The sequence below is a fragment of the Nerophis ophidion genome, linkage group LG01 (genome assembly GCF_033978795.1).
Source record: "Nerophis ophidion isolate RoL-2023_Sa linkage group LG01, RoL_Noph_v1.0, whole genome shotgun sequence".
Lineage (NCBI taxonomy): Eukaryota > Metazoa > Chordata > Actinopteri > Syngnathiformes > Syngnathidae > Nerophis > Nerophis ophidion.
In genome coordinates, this window is record NC_084611.1 from 2946348 (window position 1) to 2967331 (window position 20984).

The following is a 20984-nucleotide window of genomic DNA, read 5'->3' on the forward strand; positions in this document are numbered from 1 at the left end:
GACGACCAATCAGCTGTTTCCTGCTGCCTTTATTGACTTTTCAAAGAGGTGATCTCGGGCTGCGGGGGTCAAAGTTCACCCTGGGCAGGAAGTGACCTCAGTAGACGTCGTAGTCCAGGTGATCGGCCAGGTAGGACGCCAGCTCCTCTGACGGGACGACAGGGCAGCCATCACAGGAGGTCAGGTGGGCGGCGGCCGCACACCTGGCGGCGTCTCACCTGCACGCAGCACGCCCAGCACGGCGGACGCGGAGGCGGAGCCCAAGCTGTTGCGGGCGATGCAGCGGTAGGTTCCCGAGTCTTGTGGCCCCGCCCCTTCAATCTGCAGCCAACTGGAGAGCTCGAACCTCAGAGGACCGCCCCTGGACTACAAGACAGACAGGAAGTGAAGGCTTGACGCCCCGCCCGCTCCACGCCATGCTCAAGAGCACCTGGACAGAGATGTGGGGGTCGTCCCCCGGCAGGACCACCTCGTCCCGGCCCTCCTTACGCCACTCGATGGACGCCATCGGGAAGGCGAAGACCTCGCACAGGAAGAGCAGGCAACTTCCTGTTCCGTTGACTTGACTCTGAGGAGCCACTTTGATGACTGGCACTGTTGGGGGAGGGGCATAGGGGGAGGGGGCGGGGTCACTCCTGGTCAGGTGACCACCTCACTAATGATACAACGCCACCCCAAAGGGAATAAGCGGTAGGAAATGGATGGATGGATGGAAATACACACAATAATGACACACAAATACACACGATAATGATACACAAAGACACACAATAATTATACACAGACAACACAATAATGACACACTAAGACACACAATAATGATACACAAAAACACACACAAATTATACACAGACAACAACAGATACACAGACACAAAAAATTATACACAAATACACACAATAATGACACACAAATACACACAATAATGATATACAAAGACACACACAAATTATACACAGACAACAACAGATACACAGACACAAACAATTATACACAAATACACACAATAATGACACACAAATACACACAATAATGATACGCAAAGACATAAAATTTAACACAAAGACAACACAATAATGATACTCTAATACACACAATAATGATACACAAAGACACACAATAATGATACACAAATACACACGATACACGAATACACACAAGATACACAAATACACACAACGATACATAAAGATAACACAATAATGACAACACAATGATACACAAAGACAATACAATAATGATACACAAAAGCACACAATAATGATATACACAGACAACCATTACAATACACAAAGACACACAATAATGATACACACAGAAAACAATAATGATACACAAAGACACAATAATGATACACAAAGATAAAAATAATGACAACACAATGATACACAAAGACACACAATAATGTATCAATTAATGTAGATAAAACACATGATAAAAAGTGTGATGTAGATAAAGTACATGATTATAAAGTGTGATGTAGATAAAGTACATGATTATAAAGTGTGATGTAGATAAAGTACATGATTATAAAGTGTGATGTAGATAAAGTACATGATTATAAAGTGTGATGTAGATAAAGTACATGATTATAAAGTGTGATGTAGATAAAGTACATGATTATAAAGTGTGATGTAGATAAAGTACATGATTATAAAGTGTGATGTAGATAAAGTACATGATTATAAAGTGTGATGTAGATAAAGTACAAACATGATTATAAAGTATGATGTAGATAAAGTACATGATAAAAAGTGTGATGTAGATAAAGTACATGATTATAAAGTGTGATGTAGATAAAGTACATGATTATAAAGTGTGATGTAGATAAAGTACATGATTATAAAGTGTGATGTAGATAAAGTACATGATTATAAAGTATGATGTAGATAAAGTACATGATAAAAAGTGTGATGTAGATAAAGTACATGATTATAAAGTGTGATGTAGATAAAGTACATGATTATAAAGTGTGATGTAGATAAAGTACATGATTATAAAGTGTGATGTAGATAAAGTACATGATTATAAAGTGTGATGTAGATAAAGTACATGATTATAAAGTGTGATGTAGATAAAATACATGATATAAAGTGTGATGTAGATAAAATACATGATTATAAAGTGTGATGTAGATAAAGTACAAACATGATTATAAAGTATGATGTAGATAAAGTACATGATTATAAAGTGTGATGTAGATAAAATACATGATATAAAGTGTGATGTAGATAAAATACATGATTATAAAGTGTGATGTAGATAAAGTACAGACATGATTATAAAGTGTGATGTAGATAAAGTACATGATTATAAAGTGTGATGTAGATAAAAGACATGATTATAAAGTTTGATGTAGATAAAGTACATGATTATAAAGTGTGATGTAGATAAAAGACATGATTGTAAAGTGTGATGTAGATAAAGTACATGATTATAAAGTTTGATGTAGATAAAGTACATGATTATAAAGTGTGATGTAGATAAAAGACATGATTATAAAGTGTGATGTAGATAAAATACATGATTATAAAGTGTGATGTAGATAAAGTACATGATTATAAAGTGTGATGTAGATAAAGTACATGATTATAAAGTGTGATGTAGATAAAAGACATGATTATAAAGTGTGATGTAGATAAAGTACATGATTATAAAGTTTGATGTAGATAAAGTACATGATATAAAGTGTGATGTAGATAAAGTACATGATTATAAAGTGTGATGTAGATAAAAGACATGATTATAAAGTTTGATGTAGATAAAGTACATGTTTATAAAGTGTGATGTAGATAAAAGACATGATTATAAAGTTTGATGTAGATAAAGTACATGTTTATAAAGTGTGATGTAGATAAAAGACATGATTATAAAGTGTGATGTAGATAAAGTACATGATTATAAAGTGTGATGTAGATAAAAGACATGATTATAAAGTTTGATGTAGATAAAGTACATGATTATAAAGTGTGATGTAGATAAAAGACATGATTATAAAGTTTGATGTAGATAAAGTACATGATTATAAAGTGTGATGTAGATAAAAGACATGATTATAAAGTTTGATGTAGATAAAGTACATGATTATAAAGTGTGATGTAGATAAAAGACATGATTATAAAGTTTGATGTAGATAAAGTACATGATTATAAAGTGTGATGTAGATAAAAGACATGATTATAAAGTTTGATGTAGATAAAGTACATGATTATAAAGTGTGATGTAGATAAAAGACATGATTATAAAGTGTGATGTATATAAAGTACATGATTATAAAGTGTGATGTAGATAAAAGACATGATTATAAAGTTTGATGTAGATAAAGTACATGATTATAAAGTGTAATGTAGATAAAAGACATGATTATAAAGTGTGATGTATATAAAGTACATGATTATAAAGTGTGATGTAGATAAAAGACATGATTATAAAGTTTGATGTAGATAAAGTACATGTTTATAAAGTGTGATGTAGATAAAAGACATGATTATAAAGTTTGATGTAGATAAAGTACATGTTTATAAAGTGTGATGTAGATAAAAGACATGATTATAAAGTGTGATGTAGATAAAGTACATGATTATAAAGTGTGATGTAGATAAAGTACATGATTATAAAGTTTGATGTAGATAAAGTACATGATTATAAAGTGTGATGTAGATAAAAGACATGATTATAAAGTTTGATGTAGATAAAGTACATGATTATAAAGTGTGATGTAGATAAAAGACATGATTATAAAGTTTGATGTAGATAAAGTACATGATTATAAAGTGTGATGTAGATAAAAGACATGATTATAAAGTGTGATGTATATAAAGTACATGATTATAAAGTGTGATGTAGATAAAAGACATGATTATAAAGTTTGATGTAGATAAAGTACATGTTTATAAAGTGTGATGTAGATAAAAGACATGATTATAAAGTTTGATGTAGATAAAGTACATGTTTATAAAGTGTGATGTAGATAAAAGACATGATTATAAAGTGTGATGTAGATAAAGTACATGATTATAAAGTGTGATGTAGATAAAGTACATGATTATAAAGTTTGATGTAGATACAGTACATGATTATAAAGTGTGATGTAGATAAAAGACATGATTATAAAGTTTGATGTAGATAAAGTACATGATTATAAAGTGTGATGTAGATAAAAGACATGATTATAAAGTTTGATGTAAATAAAGTACATGATTATAAAGTGTGATGTAGATAAAAGACATGATTATAAAGTTTGATGTAGATAAAGTACATGATTATAAAGTGTGATGTAGATAAAAGACATGATTATAAAGTGTGATGTACATAAAGTACATGATTATAAAGTGTGATGTAGATAAAAGACATGATTATAAAGTTTGATGTAGATAAAGTACATGATTATAAAGTGTGATGTAGATAAAAGACATGATTATAAAGTTTGATGTAGATAAAGTACATGATTATAAAGTGTGATGTAGATAAAAGACATGATTATAAAGTTTGATGTAGATAAAGTACATGATTATAAAGTGTGATGTAGATAAAAGACATGATTATAAAGTGTGATGTATATAAAGTACATGATTATAAAGTGTGATGTAGATAAAAGACATGATTATAAAGTTTGATGTAGATAAAGTACATGATTATAAAGTGTGATGTAGATAAAAGATATGATTATAAAGTTTGATGTAGATAAAGTACATGATTATAAAGTGTGATGTAGATAAAAGACATGATTATAAAGTGTGATGTAGATAAAGTACATGATTATAAAGTGTGATGTAGATAAAGTACATGATTATAAAGTGTGATGTAGATAAAAGACATGATTATAAAGTGTGATGTAGATAAAGTACATGATTATAAAGTGTGATGTAGATAAAAGTACATGTTTATAAAGTGTGATGTAGATAAAAGACATGATTATAAAGCAGGGGTCGGCAACCTAAGATGTTGAAATAGCCATATTGGAACAAAAATACAAAAACAAATCCGTCTGGAGCCGCCAAAAATTAAAAGCCATATTACATACAGATAGTGTCATGAGATATAAATTGAATTAAGAGGACTTAAAATAAAACTAAAAGAGCTCAAATAAAGCTACAAATGAGGCATAATGATGCAATATGTACATACAGCTAGCCTAAATAGCATGTTAGCATCGATTAGCTTGCAGTGAGCAAATATGTCTGATTCGCACTCCACACAAGTCAATAACATCAACAAAACTCACCTTTCTGCATTCATGCACAACGTTAAAAGTTTGGTGGACAAAACGAGACAGAAAAAGAAGTGGCATAAAACACGTCTTAGAAAGTCGGAGAAAGTTATACAAGTAAACAAACTAGGGTGAGTTCAAGGACCGGCAAAATCAGTAGGACAAAACGGCGCTCGGCAAATACTGGAATCAGTGAAGCATGTTTAATATAAACAGTGTGTTTTATAACAATTAGGGAGGTTTGTGTCATGTTTGTCCTCCTACAGAAACTATATTAAAACTAAAAATATGTTTTTTTTTCCCTCATCATTTAAATTTTTCCTCTATTTTTGAAAAACTTTCAGAGAGCCACTAGGGCGGCGCTAAAGAGCCGCATGCGATTGCCAACCCCGGTTATAAAGTGTGATGTAGACAAAAGTACATGTTTATAAAGTGTGATGTAGACAAAAGTACATGTTTATAAAGTGTGATGTAGACAAAAGTACATGTTTATAAAGTGTGATGTAGACAAAAGTACATGTTTATAAAGTGTGATGTAGACAAAAGTACGTTTATAAAGTGTGATGTAGACAAAAGTACATGTTTATAAAGTGTGATGTAGACAAAAGTACATGTTTATAAAGTGTGATGTAGACAAAAGTACATGTTTATAAAGTGTGATGTAGACAAAAGTACGTTTATAAAGTGTGATGTAGACAAAAGTACATGATTATAAAGTGTGATGTAGACAAAAGTACATGTTTATAAAGTGTGATGTAGACAAAAGTACATGATTATAAAGTGTGATGTAGACAAAAGTACATGTTTATAAAGTGTGATGTAGACAAAAGTACATGTTTATAAAGTGTGATGTAGACAAAAGTACATGTTTATAAAGTGTGATGTAGACAAAAGACATGATTATAAAGTGTGATGTAGACAAAAGTACATGATTATAAAGTGTGATGTAGACAAAAGTACATGTTTATAAAGTGTGATGTAGACAAAAGTACATGATTATAAAGTGTGATGTAGACAAAAGACATGATTATAAAGTGTGATGTAGACAAAAGTACATGTTTATAAAGTGTGATGTAGACAAAAGTACATGTTTATAAAGTGTGACGTAGACAAAAGTACATGTTTATAAAGTGTGATGTAGACAAAAGACATGATTATAAAGTGTGATGTAGACAAAAGTACATGTTTATAAAGTGTGATGTAGACAAAAGTACATGTTTATAAAGTGTGATGTAGACAAAAGACATGATTATAAAGTGTGATGTAGACAAAAGTACATGTTTATAAAGTGTGATGTAGACAAAAGACATGATTATAAAGTGTGATGTAGACAAAAGTACATGATTATAAAGTGTGATGTAGACAAAAGTACATGTTTATAAAGTGTGATGTAGACAAAAGTACATGATTATAAAGTGTGATGTAGACAAAAGACATGATTATAAAGTGTGATGTAGACAAAAGTACATGTTTATAAAGTGTGATGTAGACAAAAGTACATGTTTATAAAGTGTGACGTAGACAAAAGTACATGTTTATAAAGTGTGATGTAGACAAAAGACATGATTATAAAGTGTGATGTAGACAAAAGTACATGTTTATAAAGTGTGATGTAGACAAAACACATGATTATAAAGTGTGATGTAGACAAAAGTACATGATTATAAAGTGTGATGTAGACAAAAGTACATGTTTATAAAGTGTGATGTAGACAAAAGTACGTTTATAAAGTGTGATGTAGACAAAAGTACATGTTTATAAAGTGTGATGTAGACAAAAGTACATGTTTATAAAGTGTGATGTAGACAAAAGTACATGTTTATAAAGTGTGATGTAGACAAAAGTACGTTTATAAAGTGTGATGTAGACAAAAGTACATGATTATAAAGTGTGATGTAGACAAAAGTACATGTTTATAAAGTGTGATGTAGACAAAAGTACATGATTATAAAGTGTGATGTAGACAAAAGTACATGTTTATAAAGTGTGATGTAGACAAAAGTACATGTTTATAAAGTGTGATGTAGACAAAAGTACATGTTTATAAAGTGTGATGTAGACAAAAGACATGATTATAAAGTGTGATGTAGACAAAAGTACATGATTATAAAGTGTGATGTAGACAAAAGTACATGTTTATAAAGTGTGATGTAGACAAAAGTACATGATTATAAAGTGTGATGTAGACAAAAGACATGATTATAAAGTGTGATGTAGACAAAAGTACATGTTTATAAAGTGTGATGTAGACAAAAGTACATGTTTATAAAGTGTGACGTAGACAAAAGTACATGTTTATAAAGTGTGATGTAGACAAAAGACATGATTATAAAGTGTGATGTAGACAAAAGTACATGTTTATAAAGTGTGATGTAGACAAAAGTACATGTTTATAAAGTGTGATGTAGACAAAAGACATGATTATAAAGTGTGATGTAGACAAAAGTACATGTTTATAAAGTGTGATGTAGACAAAAGACATGATTATAAAGTGTGATGTAGACAAAAGTACATGATTATAAAGTGTGATGTAGACAAAAGTACATGTTTATAAAGTGTGATGTAGACAAAAGTACATGATTATAAAGTGTGATGTAGACAAAAGACATGATTATAAAGTGTGATGTAGACAAAAGTACATGTTTATAAAGTGTGATGTAGACAAAAGTACATGTTTATAAAGTGTGACGTAGACAAAAGTACATGTTTATAAAGTGTGATGTAGACAAAAGACATGATTATAAAGTGTGATGTAGACAAAAGTACATGTTTATAAAGTGTGACGTAGACAAAAGTACATGTTTATAAAGTGTGATGTAGACAAAAGACATGATTATAAAGTGTGATGTAGACAAAAGTACATGTTTATAAAGTGTGATGTAGACAAAAGACATGATTATAAAGTGTGATGTAGACAAAAGTACATGTTTATAAAGTGTGATGTAGACAAAAGACATGATTATAAAGTGTGATGTAGACAAAAGTACATGATTATAAAGTGTGATGTAGACAAAAGTACATGTTTATAAAGTGTGATGTAGACAAAAGTACATGTTTATAAAGTGTGATGTAGACAAAAGTACGTTTATAAAGTGTGATGTAGACAAAAGTACATGTTTATAAAGTGTGATGTAGACAAAAGTACATGTTTATAAAGTGTGACGTAGACAAAAGTACATGTTTATAAAGTGTGATGTAGACAAAAGACATGATTATAAAGTGTGATGTAGACAAAAGTACATGTTTATAAAGTGTGACGTAGACAAAAGTACATGTTTATAAAGTGTGATGTAGACAAAAGACATGATTATAAAGTGTGATGTAGACAAAAGTACATGTTTATAAAGTGTGATGTAGACAAAAGACATGATTATAAAGTGAAGAGCAGTTGTTCTGCATCTCTCATGACGAGACAAGATGTCTCACACATATTTTCAAGAAGGATATTTACAGAGAAACCTTGCAAACTAGCTCTGCTGTCCCGGAGATGAAATGTGAGTTGAGATATTTGATTGAGGGGACAAACTTTTCTTTGTTGCAAGTCCCAAACTCTGGAAGCCTCTCCCTCTCCATGTGAGACAGGACCCTTCTGTGGCTATTTTTAACACCCTTCTTAAAACCCATTTTTACTCACTGGCTTTCAACCCAACATGAGACTTTAAACTGTTTTTAACTTTTAGACTGCTTTTTATCTAACACAATTTAGGATTTAAGGTCCAAGCTTACATCACACTCAAATTTTTACTGCATACCTTTGGTAAGTGCTGGAATGAGAAGAGGTTTTAAAATAATTAGCGCATGCTTACTTTTACCGCATGCCTTTGGTAAGTGCAGGAGTGAGAAGAGGTTTTAAATTAATTAGCGCATGCTTACTTTTACCGCATGCCTTTGGTAAGTGCAGGAGTGAGAAGAGGTTTTAAAATAATTACCGCATGCTTACTTTTACCGCATGCCTTTGGTAAGTGCTGGAATGAGAAGAGGTTTTAAAATAATTACCGCATGCTTACTTTTACCGCATGCCTTTGGTAAGTGCTGGAGTGAGAAGAGGTTTTAAATGAATTAGCGCATGCTTACTTTTACCGCATGCCTTTGGTAAGTGCAGGAGTGAGAAAAGGTTTTAAATGAATTAGCGCATGCTTACTTTTACCGCATGCCTTTGGTAAGGCAGGAGTGAGAAGAGGTTTTAGATTAACTAGCTCATGCGGGTTTGTCCAGGGTGTACCCCGCCTTCCGCCCGATTGTAGCTGAGATAGGCGCCAGCGGCCCCCGCGACCCCAAAAGGGAATAAGCGGTAGAAAATGGATGGATGGATGGAAGGGTTTGTTGATGTTTAAATGTTGCAGAAAATAAAACGTTATGTACAATTTCCAGTAGTTTCTGCAGCAATGGTCAAGTGGTGACATCATGATGCTATGACGTCATCACTGATGAGTACAGGTAGGTGTGGGAGCTGGTGTGTTTGTGGCTTGTGCAGCCCTTTGAGACACTTGTGATTTCAGGCTATATAAAGAGACTTGGATTGATTGACTGATAAAAGGTGACCTACCTGTCTCGCAGGGCCCCGCCCCTTTGGTGTGTAGTTGCGGCGTGGAGAAGGCGGCCTCCCGGAAGTGACACATATTTGCATACGTCACTCCGTCACTTCCGCATACAGGTTCGCGCTCCTCGCACACGCACACCTGTTCTTCCTCCTCCTCCTCCTCCTCATCATCCTCCTCCTCCGCGGGATGAGGATCCAGTTGGCACCGAAGTCCGGTCCCGCACAGGCCGAAGTACACGTTCCTCTCCCCGGGGTCGCAGGCCTGACCCTCCAGGTTGCCGCACTCGTCGCAGCAGCCGCACCGGTCCGGCACCAACCCGGCACGGCAGCCGCGGGTCTCCGGGCACATGTCCGCCTGGCACGGCCCGCAGCCCGCCATCACGCCGGTCCCGTTGGTCTGCAGCCCGGGCGGCGGGTCGCCGAGAGCCCGGCACTGGTGCGGGATGGGATAGAGACCCAGGACCAGCAGGACCAGCTCGGCCAGCAGAGACATGGTCCAGGAGGGCGAACTGAGTCAAATAAGACGAGGGACTTGTGCAGCTCGCCAAGTTCTGACCGGAAACTCGCCTAACTTCAAACAGCTGAGCCGCTCGCGCTGCCGCCGATCGTTCGTGTCAAACTTCAACTAACAACACGCCCACTTCCGGTTCAGACCACTCAAATAAAAGCCCAGGCGGAAGTGCGCTGAGCAAAAATAAAAAACGAACTACGTGACGACGATGCCCCTCCCCCACCGGGCAGCTGCTCCCCTCATCAGACCAGAACACCTGGGAAAGTCCTCACTTGGGACAAGGAATGCGGTCCAGGCCTGAAGACCTCCTGCTGCTTTAGTCAGGCAGCTGAGTGCTGCTGCTCCACAAATAGATGCCGAATGGAAGGTTTGTGGGCACGCGACCACAAGCCTGCATTTCCTGAATGTTTTCACTTGTCCGCTGCCAACTTCCAATAAACTTTATTTGCAAAGACAGGAACGCTTCCTTAAATAACTCAGTGAAAGCAAAATAAAACCAAACAGTGGTGATGCATTCAGGGACACAATTCACGTCTGAAAAATGAACTCTTGAGTCTTACGCGCTGAAGCTAAAGAACAAAGCTTCTCATTGGACGCCCACAGTGGCGCTGACTCCTGAGAAGTGACTGGCCGGAGGTCCCGAGTGGTCCTGAGACAAGGTGCCGGACCCCTGGTCCTGAGACAAGGCGCCGGACGCCTGGAGGACGCCAAGAAGCAATCAGAGCCGCCGCTTTCAACACCTTCAAAATGGCCGCCGGTACTCACCTTAACTCTCCGACTTCTGTTCGCCGTCTTTACGACCTCCTCTTCATCCTGCTCTTCCTCGTCCTCGCTGGCCCCTGGGGGCGGCGTTGCCGTGGCGACGGGCTGCACGGCCGCCAGGACGGCCGGGAGGGTGAAGCAAGACAGGAAGCGGGCCCTCAGCATCCGGTAGGCGGGGTTGCCGCCGAAGCGCTCCTTCACCAGCTCACGTATTGCCAGCATTAGCTCCGCCTCCTCGTCGGCGTACACACAGGGATCGGTGGTTCCTGGCAGCTGTGGGGGCGTGGCCTGTGGGGTCGTCAGTGATTGTGCCCGCGGCGCTTTTTTCAACAGCTTTTTGGCGGTCTTGGTCAGCGCGGCTTTGGCACGCAGGAGCACACTGAGCGTGCTCAGATTGCTGACGAAGGGTGGCAGGTAAGGAAGAGCCACGCCCAGTTCAGGAACCGCCACGCCCCCCTGTCCACTCAGCCAATCATAAACCTCCGCCTTGGACTCCGGGAAGATCAGAGAGGGGTCAAGGTTCAGCACCTGGGTCCCGGCTGGCAGGCCGACGTTTTGAGCCGGGGGGCAGGTGAGGGGGGAGGAGCCACCTGACGGTCTGGGAGAGGTTAAGGGGGAGGAGCTACCTGGCAGTCTAGGACATATTAAGGGGAAGGCGCCACCTTGCGGCCTGGGGGGGATTAAAGGGGAGGAGCTAGCTGGCGGTCTGGGAGAGTTTAAGAGGGAGGAGTTACCTGGCGGCCTGGGAGAGGTTAAGGGGGAGGAGCTACCTGGCAGTCTAGGACATATTAAGGGGAAGGCGCCACCTTGCGGCCTGGGGGAGATTAAAGGGGAGGAGCTAGCTGGTGGTCTGGGAGAGTTTAAGAGGGAGGAGTTACCTGGCGGCCTGGGACGGATCAAGGGGAAGGATCCACCTGGCGGCCTGGGACGGATCAAGGGTAAGGATCCACTTGGCGGTCTGGGGGGGATTAACGGGGAGGAGCCCCCGGCTGGTTGTAAGATTAGGCCTGGGGGGCGGGGCCATATAGGTATAGGCTGAGGGCCACTTGGCCCAATCAAAATTACATTTGGAGGCGGAGCTTGCCCCAGCTGGACCTGCTGACTCGGAGTCCATGAGGATAACACCTGAACCTTTGTGGGGGGTGGCATGGCGCCGCCCTTCCTCTTCTTCCCGTTGGCCAACGCCTGAGAAAGGACAGGACAAGTCAACAGTGGTCAACAGAAGAGGCGGGACAAAAAGACCATGAAGTTCACCTGTGATTGGATAGCTTTCTGACTTAACTTCCGGACTCGCTTTCCTTCCCGGATGACAGGCGTGGAAGCTCCGCCCACACGCTCCGTGTCCCGCCCTTGCTTACCTGTGGACGCTGCTTTGGGGGCGGGCCGACGACTCTTAACAATGCTGGCATGGTCGTGATTGACGGACAGTTCAAGTGCCGTTTGGCTGGGAGGAGCCTGCATGGTGGCCGTCGGGGGCGGAGCTACAGGCGGTGTCACCAAGGAGGGGCAGGCCTGGTGTGGCGGGGAGGAGATGAGCTGAATGGAAAAAGGGCTGCTTGGAGAAGAGGAGGGCGTGGCCACGGAGGCTACCAGGTGGATGGCAGGAAACGTGGGGTGAGTGGGCGGAGCCTGTTGCAGTAGAAGCGTCGGTGGCGGCTTCACATCTGGAGGCGTTTGTCGGGCAGCCCAAAGCAGCTGCAGCTTACCCGCCACCGTCTTGGGGTTGCGAGACCCCATAGGCGGCTGAGGGGGCGGAGCCACCGGCACCAAATTGTCCTTTCGCCGCTGGATGACGTCCCGGCAGCCGGCGGCGTCCACGTTCATGGCGTGGAGGAGCAGCAGGAAGACAGGGGTGGAGCTCACCGAGGTCTCCGTGCGGCACTCTCCCAGGGCGTCGGCCAGCGTGGTTACGGGTTCGCTCGGGATCAGCACATTCCCGATCCACGGCGAGACCGCCGCCTGCAGCTGGTAGTCCAGGCCCGTGTCCGTCACGCGGCGAAGCTTCTTGAACCTAAGCGCCATCTTAGTCAGTCGACTCCGCAGCTGCCCGTGTGACATCATCAGCATCACCTCGCTGCTCTGTCGCTCCTCCACCCGCAGTTCCCGGGGGGGCGGGCCCACCACCACGGAGCGTCCAAACCTGCCCACAACGGTGGAGCGGACTGGCGTGCGATGGTGGGAGGAGTCAGAGGAGGACTGCAGCGTCACCACCAGCAAGCCGGAAAGAAGATGATTCTTTTCTTCAGGAATCCATCCAGGCATTGGAAGCATGGAGAAGTCCACCTGCTCCTTCTTCTTCTCCTTCTCTCTGACTTTCACTGTGTCCTTCAACTTCACCTTGGCATCATCATCATCATCACTGTCCATGTACTCCACCTCCTCCTCCTCCTCCTCTTCCTCCTCCTCCTCCTCGCTCGTCTCATCCAGCTTGATGTTCAACAGCCGCTTCCTGATCTTCTGGTTCACCTTCGTCGTTTTGGAGCGCTTTGACGGATTCTGCTTTCTCTGCTGGAAAGTCAACATGACAAAGATGAGTCGTGTTACATGATGAAGAGGAGTCGTGTTACATGAAGAAGAGTCTTAGTTGTGTTACATTACAAAGATGAGTTGTGTTACATGATGAAGATGAGTCGTGTTACATGATGAAGAGGAGTTGTCTGACATGAAGAAGAGTCTTAGTTGTGTTACATTACAAAGATGAGTTGTGTTACATTACAAAGATGAGTTGTGTTACATGATGAAGATGAGTCGTGTTACATGATGAAGAGGAGTTGTGTTACATGATGAAGATGAGTCGTGTTACATGATGAAGAGGAGTTGTCTGACATGAAGAAGTGTGTTAGTTGTGTTACATTACAAAGATGAGTCGTGTTACATGACGAAGAGGAGTTGTCTGACATGAAGAAGAGTCTTAGTTGTGTTACACAACAAAGATGAGTCGTGTTACATGATGAAGACGAGTCGTGTTACATGATAAAGAAGAGTTGTCTGACATGAAGAAGAGTCTTAGTTGTGTTACACTACAAAGATGAGTCGTGTTACATGATGAAGAGGAGTTGTCTGACATGAAGAAGAGTCTTAGTTGTGTTACATTACAAAGATGAGTCGTGTTACATGATGAAGAGGAGTTGTCTGACATGAAGAAGAGTCTTAGTTGTGTTACACTACAAAGATGAGTCGTGTTACATGATGAAGAGGAGTTGTCTGACATGAAGAAGAGTCTTAGTTGTGTTACATTACAAAGATGAGTCGTGTTACATGATGAAGACGAGTCGTGTTACATGATAGAGGAGTTGTCTGACATGAAGAAGAGTCTTAGTTGTGTTACACTACAAAGATGAGTCGTGTTACATGATGAAGAGGAGTCGTGTTACATGATGAAGATGAGTCGTGTTACATGATGAAGAGTTGTCTGACATGAAGAAGAGTTTTAGTTGTGTTACATTACAAAGATGAGTCGTGTTACATGATGAAGACGAGTCGTGTTACATGATGGAGATGAGTCGTGTTACATGATGATGATGAGTGAAGTGAAGTGAATTATATTTATATAGCGCTTTTCTAGAGTGACTCAATGCGCTTTACATAGTGAAACCCAATATCAAAGTTACATTTAAACCAGTGTGGGTGGCACTGGGAGCAGGTGGGTAAAGTGCCTTGCCCAAGGACACAACGGCAGTGACTAGGATGGTGGAAGTGGGAATCGAACCTGCAACCCTCAAGTTGCTGGCACGGCCACTCTACCAACCGAGCTATGCCGCCCCAGTCGTGTTACATGATGAAAACGAGTCACGTTACATGATGAAGACGAGTCGTGTTACATGATGAAGATGAGTCTTGTTAAATAATGCAGATGAAGAGTCTTGTTACGTGATGAGGAGGGGTTTTGTTACGTGATGAAGATGAGTCGTGTTACATGATGAAGATGAGTCTTGTTACATGATGAAAATGAGTTGTGTTACAAGATGGTGAGTCGTGTTACATGATGATGAGTCTTGTTACATGATGAAGATGAGTTGTGTTACGTGATGAAGAGGAGTCTTGTTATGTGATGAAGAGGAGTCTTGTTACATGATGATGAGTTTTGTTACGTGATGAAGATGAGTCGTGTTACGTGATGAAGATGAGTTTTGTTACGTGATGAAGATGAGTCGTGTTACATGATGAAGACGAGTCTTAGTTGTGTACATTATGAAGATGAGTCGTGTTACATGATGAAGATGAGTTGTGTTACATGATGATGAGTCGTGTTACATGATGAAAACGAGTTGTGTTACATGATGAAAATGAATCGTGTTACATGATGAAGAGTCTTGTTACATGATGAAGAGGGGTCTTGTTACGTGATGAAAAGGAGTCTTGTTATGTGATGAAGACGAGTCGTGTTACATGATGAAGATGAGTCTTGTTAAATGATGCATATTAGTCATGTAACATGATGAGGATGAATCGTGTTACATGATGAGTCGTGCTACATGATAAAGACAAGTCATATTACATGATGAAGACGAGTCGTGTTACATGATGTTAGATGAGTCTTGTTAAATAATGCAGATGAGTCATGTTACATGATGAACAGTCTTGTTACGTGATGAGGAGGGGTTTTGTTACGTGATGAAGATGAGTCGTGTTACATGACACACATGAGTTGTGTTACGTGATGAAGAGGGGTTTTGTTTGTGATGAAGAGGAGTCTTGTTACGTGATGAAGATGAGTTTTGTTACGTGATGAAGGTGAGTCGTGTTACATGATGAAGAAGAGTCTTAGTTGTGTACATTACGAAGATGAGTTGTGTACGTGAAGAGGAGTCTTGATATGTGATGAAGACGAGTCGTGTTATATGATGAAGATGAGTCTTGTTAAATAATGCAGATGAGTCATGTTACATGATGAAGAGTCTTGCTACGTGATGAGGAGGGGTTTTGTTACGTGATGAAGATGAGTCGTGTTACATGACAAACATGAGTTGTTACATGATGAAGATGAGTCTTGTTACATGATGAAAATGAGTTGTGTTACATGATGGTGAGTCGGGTTACATGATGATGAGTCCTGTTACATGATGAAGATGAGTTGTGTTACGTGATGAAAAGAGGTCTTGTTATGTGATGAAGAGGAGTCTTGTTACGTGATGAAGATGAGTTTTGTTACGTGATGAAGATGAGTCATGTTACATGATGAAGACAAGTCTTAGTTGTGTACATTACGAAGATGAGTTGTGTTACGTGAAGAGGACTCTTAATTGTGTTACACGATGAAGATGAGTCATCTACCAAGATGAGTCCTGTTACATAATTGAGTTTTGTCACACGGTGAAGATGAGTTGTTACACAATGAAGAGCTGTTACAATAAGATGAGTCATGTTATACAATTAAGATGAGTCGTGTTACACGAGTCATGTAACACAATGAGTTGTTACGTAAAAATGAGTCTCGTTATACGATTAAGATGAGTCATGTGACATGATGATGAGTTGTGTTACATAAAGAAGCTGAGTCATGTTTTACGATTATGATGAGTCGTGTTACACAATGAGTTGTGTTACATTAAGATTAGTCATGTTATATGATTAAAGTGAGTCGCGTTACATGATGATGAGTTGTGTTAGATAAAGAAGATAAGTCATGTTATACGATTAAGATGAGTCGTGTTACACAATGAGTTGTTACACAATGAATGAGTCGTGTTACACAATGATGAGTTGTGTTACATAAAGAAGACGAGTCATGTTATATGATTAAGATGAGTCGTGTTACATGATGAAGATCTAGTTGATAGTTGATAGTGCATTGAGGAGATAAAAACAAAGATGGTGAGTACTTGTAAATGAGGTGCTCTCAAGTGTCTCATCGTCTTCTTCCACTCTCTCAGACACTGAGCGTCGTTCCTGTTGGGAATCTCAGCAGCGATCTTCGCCCAGCGACCTGACGCAGCGACATCATCATCATTACACAATCATCATCACACAACCGTTCTAACACAACCATCATCACACAAGCATCATCATCACACAAACATCATCACACAACTGTCATCATCACACAAGCATCATCACACAACTGTCATCACACAAACATCATCATCACACAAGCATCATCACACAAACATCATCATCACACAAGCATCATCACACAAGCATCATCACACAAACATCATTACACAAACATCATCACACAAACATCATCACACAATCATCATTACACAAACATCATCACACAATCATCATCACACAAACATCATCATCACACAAGCATCATCACACAAGCATCATCACACAAACATCATTACACAAACATCATCACACAAACATCATCACACAATCATCATTACACAAACATCATCACACAATCATCATCACACAAACATCATCATCACACAAACATCATCATCACACAAACATCATCACACAAACATCATCACACAATCATCATTACACAAACATCATCACACAAACATCATCACACAAACATCATCACACAATCATCATTACACAAACATCATCACACAATCATCATCACACAAACATCATCACACAAACATCATCATCACACAAACATCATCACACAAACATCATCATCACACAAACATCATCACACAACATCATCACACAACATCATCACACAAACATCATCATCACACAAACATCATCACACAACATCATCACACAAGCACCATCACACAAACATCATCACACAATCATCATCACACAACATCATCACACAAACATCATCACACAAACATCATCATCACACAAACATCATCACACAACATCATCACACAAACATCATCACACAAACATCATCACACAACATCATCACACAAGCACCATCACACAAACATCATCACACAATCATCATTACACAACATCATCACACAAGCACCATCATCACACAAGCATCATCACACAAGCATCATCACACAAACATGATCACACAAACATCATCACACAAGCATCATCACACAAACATCATCACACAAACATCATCACACAAACATCATCACACAACATCATCACACAACATCATCACACAAGCACCATCATCACACAAGCATCATCACACAAGCATCATCACACAAACATCATCACACAAACATCATCACACAAACATCATCACACACGCATCATCATCACACAAACATCATCACACAAACATCATCACACAAACATCATCACACAAACATCATCACACAAACATCATCACACAAGCACCATCACACAAACATCATCACACAAACATCATCACACAACATCATCACACAAACATCATCACACAAACATCATCACACAACATCATCACACAAACATCATCACACAACATCATCACACAAACATCATCACACAAACATCATCACACAAACATCATCACACAAACATCATCACACAAACATCATCACACAAGCACCATCACACAATCATCATCACACAAACATCATCACACAAACATCATCACACAAGCATCATCATCACACAAACATCACACAAGCACCATCATCACACAAACATCACACAAACATCATCACACAAACATCATCACACAAACATCACACAAGCACCATCATCACACAAACATCACACAAACATCATCACACAAACATCACACAAGCACCATCATCACACAAACATCACACAAACATCATCACACAAACATCACACAAGCACCATCATCACACAAACATCACACAAACATCATCACACAAACATCACACAAGCACCATCATCACACAAACATCACACAAACATCATCACACAAACATCACACAAACATCATCACACAAACATCACACAAGCACCATCATCACACAAACATCACACAAACATCATCACACAAACATCACAAACATCATCACACAAGCATCATCATCATCACACAAGCGTACAGGAAGTGTTGGTCAGTGTGATGTCAGACATGGAACAGGACTTGGACTCACCAACTCCATGTTTGTCCACCAGCTTCATCAGAAGTTCCTGCTCGTCATCATCAAAAGCACCTCTCTTGGTTCCCTCCTTCAAACAGTCCAAGTATCTGTCCAGCACGTGGCACACACACACACACACACACACACACACACACACACACACACACACACACACACACACACACAAGCGGGGTACATCCATCACATCCTGGAAGGACACATCCTGGTCCTGGTCTCCCTCACCGGTCCCTGCAGGCCCCGTCGGTCCGTCCAGGAACCTCCAAGCGGATCTTCCACCAGTTCTTCTCTCCGTGGCGTTTCACGGCCCTCAGCAACATCTGTGCAGGAGTGCGGGAGTTGAAGGAGGAACATCAGCGCAGGGTTCAAACCTTCACCCCGACTCACCTCGTCTTCCTCCGGGGTCCAGGTCCCTTTCTTCAGAGTGGGGTCCAGAACCTGGCTCCACCGGTAGATGAGCTGCGGCGTGTCTCGGCCCTCCATGAAGTAACTGACTGAGGAGCGGGAAGAGGCGGGGTCAGAGGTGCGTGCGGGGGCGCGGGGCGACCGGACGGCGTCTTTACTCTGCGTGTACGGGATGAAGTTCCCGATCCTCATCTTGTCCACCAGTTCCCGTAACCTCTCGTCTTCGCTCTCGGTCCACTTCTTGCGCTTGAGCGAGTCTGAGATGAACCTCTGGTAGGTCTGAAGGCACATGAAGGCGGTGCGACCCGTCTGGCGGCCCAAAGAAGACACAGTGAGCGCGCGCGGAAGATGGGAAGATCCCACCAGGACCAGGACCAGGACCAGGACCTGGACCAGGACGCTCACCCCCAGCTCCTCGGCTATGAGGTCCCAGTGTCTCTCCTGGTGTCTCCCACTGATCTCCTTCAGCTTCTGGACTTCCTCCGCGCTCCAGCGGCTCTTGTTGACGGCCGGGTGGAGGAAGTTCTGCCAGAAAAGACGGACGTCGTCCGCCTCTCTCTGTCCTTCGAACTGAGCGGGAGGAGAGCGTCTCAACAACAATAGACAACCTCTGGCGGCAGCTCCGACTGACTGACACTCACGTCAACGTTGGCGATCTTCTGCCAGTCGTGGTCCTCAAACTGATCTCCGATCAGCGTCTCCTTCTTCTTCGCTCTGACCAATCACAGCACAGCATCACAATCAATCAATCAATCAATGTTTATTTATATAGCCCCAAATCACAAATGTCTCAAAGGACTGCACAAATCATTACGACTACAACATCCTCGGAAGAACCCACAAAAGGGCAAGGAAAACTCACACCCAGTGGGCAGGGAGAATTCACATCCAGTGGGACGCCAGTGACAATGAGAAACCTTGGAGAGGACCTCAGATGTGGGCAACCCCCCCCCTCTAGGAGGCCGAAAGCAATGGATGTGGAGCGGGTCTAACATGATACTGTGAAAGTTCAATCCATAGTGGCTCCAACACAGCCGCGAGAGTTCAGTTCAAAGCGGATCCAAGACAGCAGCGAGAGTCCCGTCCACAGGAAACCATCTCAAGCGGATCAGCAGCGTAGAGATGTCCCCAACCGATACAGGCGAGCGGTCCATCCTGCGTCCCGAGGAGCGGTCCATCCTGGGTCTCGACTCTGGACAGCCAGTACTTCATCCATGGTCATCGGACTGGACCCCCTCCACAAGGGAGGGGGGGACATAGGAGAAAAAAGAAAAGAAGCGGCAGATCAACTGGTCTAAAAAGGAGGTCTATTTAAAGGCCAAAGTATACAGATGAGTTTTAAGGTGAGGCTTAAATGCTTAACAAAGACATGCCTTCCTGCTTGGAAATCAATCAATCAATCAATCAATCAATCAATGTTTATTTATATAGCCCCAAATCACAAATGTCTCAAAGGACTGCACAAATCATTACGACTACAACATCCTCGGAAGAACCCACAAAAGGGCAAGGAAAACTCACACCCAGTGGGCAGGGAGAATTCACATCCAGTGGGACGCCAGTGACAATGCTGACTATGAGAAACCTTGGAGAGGACCTCAGATGTGGGCAACCCCCCCC

At 40.9% G+C, this 20984-nt stretch overlaps 2 protein-coding genes across 2 annotated transcripts in view; both read right to left on the bottom strand.

The window, feature by feature from the left end:
- Positions 1-14: 14 nt before the first annotated feature.
- Positions 15-10530, bottom strand: LOC133548891 (kazal-type serine protease inhibitor domain-containing protein 1-like). Its single transcript, XM_061893846.1, has 4 exons — positions 9756-10530; positions 431-594; positions 219-366; positions 15-147 (listed from the first exon to the last, which is right to left on the bottom strand). The coding sequence occupies exons 1-4, from the start codon at positions 10240-10242 to the stop codon at positions 98-100; spliced, it is 849 nt and encodes a 282-aa protein (XP_061749830.1). The 5' UTR covers positions 10243-10530; the 3' UTR covers positions 15-97.
- Positions 10531-10684: 154 nt separating this feature from the next.
- Positions 10685-20984, bottom strand: part of snapc4 (small nuclear RNA activating complex, polypeptide 4) — a 34483-nt gene continuing 24183 nt past the window's right edge. Inside the window, exons 11-20 of the mRNA XM_061893806.1 lie at positions 20006-20078; positions 19770-19934; positions 19523-19673; positions 19347-19453; positions 19185-19279; positions 18954-19048; positions 16845-16948; positions 12277-13530; positions 11026-12207; positions 10685-10957 (exon numbers count right to left, since the gene is read on the bottom strand). Coding sequence (XP_061749790.1) covers positions 10847-10957; positions 11026-12207; positions 12277-13530; positions 16845-16948; positions 18954-19048; positions 19185-19279; positions 19347-19453; positions 19523-19673; positions 19770-19934; positions 20006-20078 — 3337 coding nt within the window. The 3' untranslated portion in view covers positions 10685-10846. The remainder of the gene's footprint in view (positions 10958-11025; positions 12208-12276; positions 13531-16844; positions 16949-18953; positions 19049-19184; positions 19280-19346; positions 19454-19522; positions 19674-19769; positions 19935-20005; positions 20079-20984) is intronic.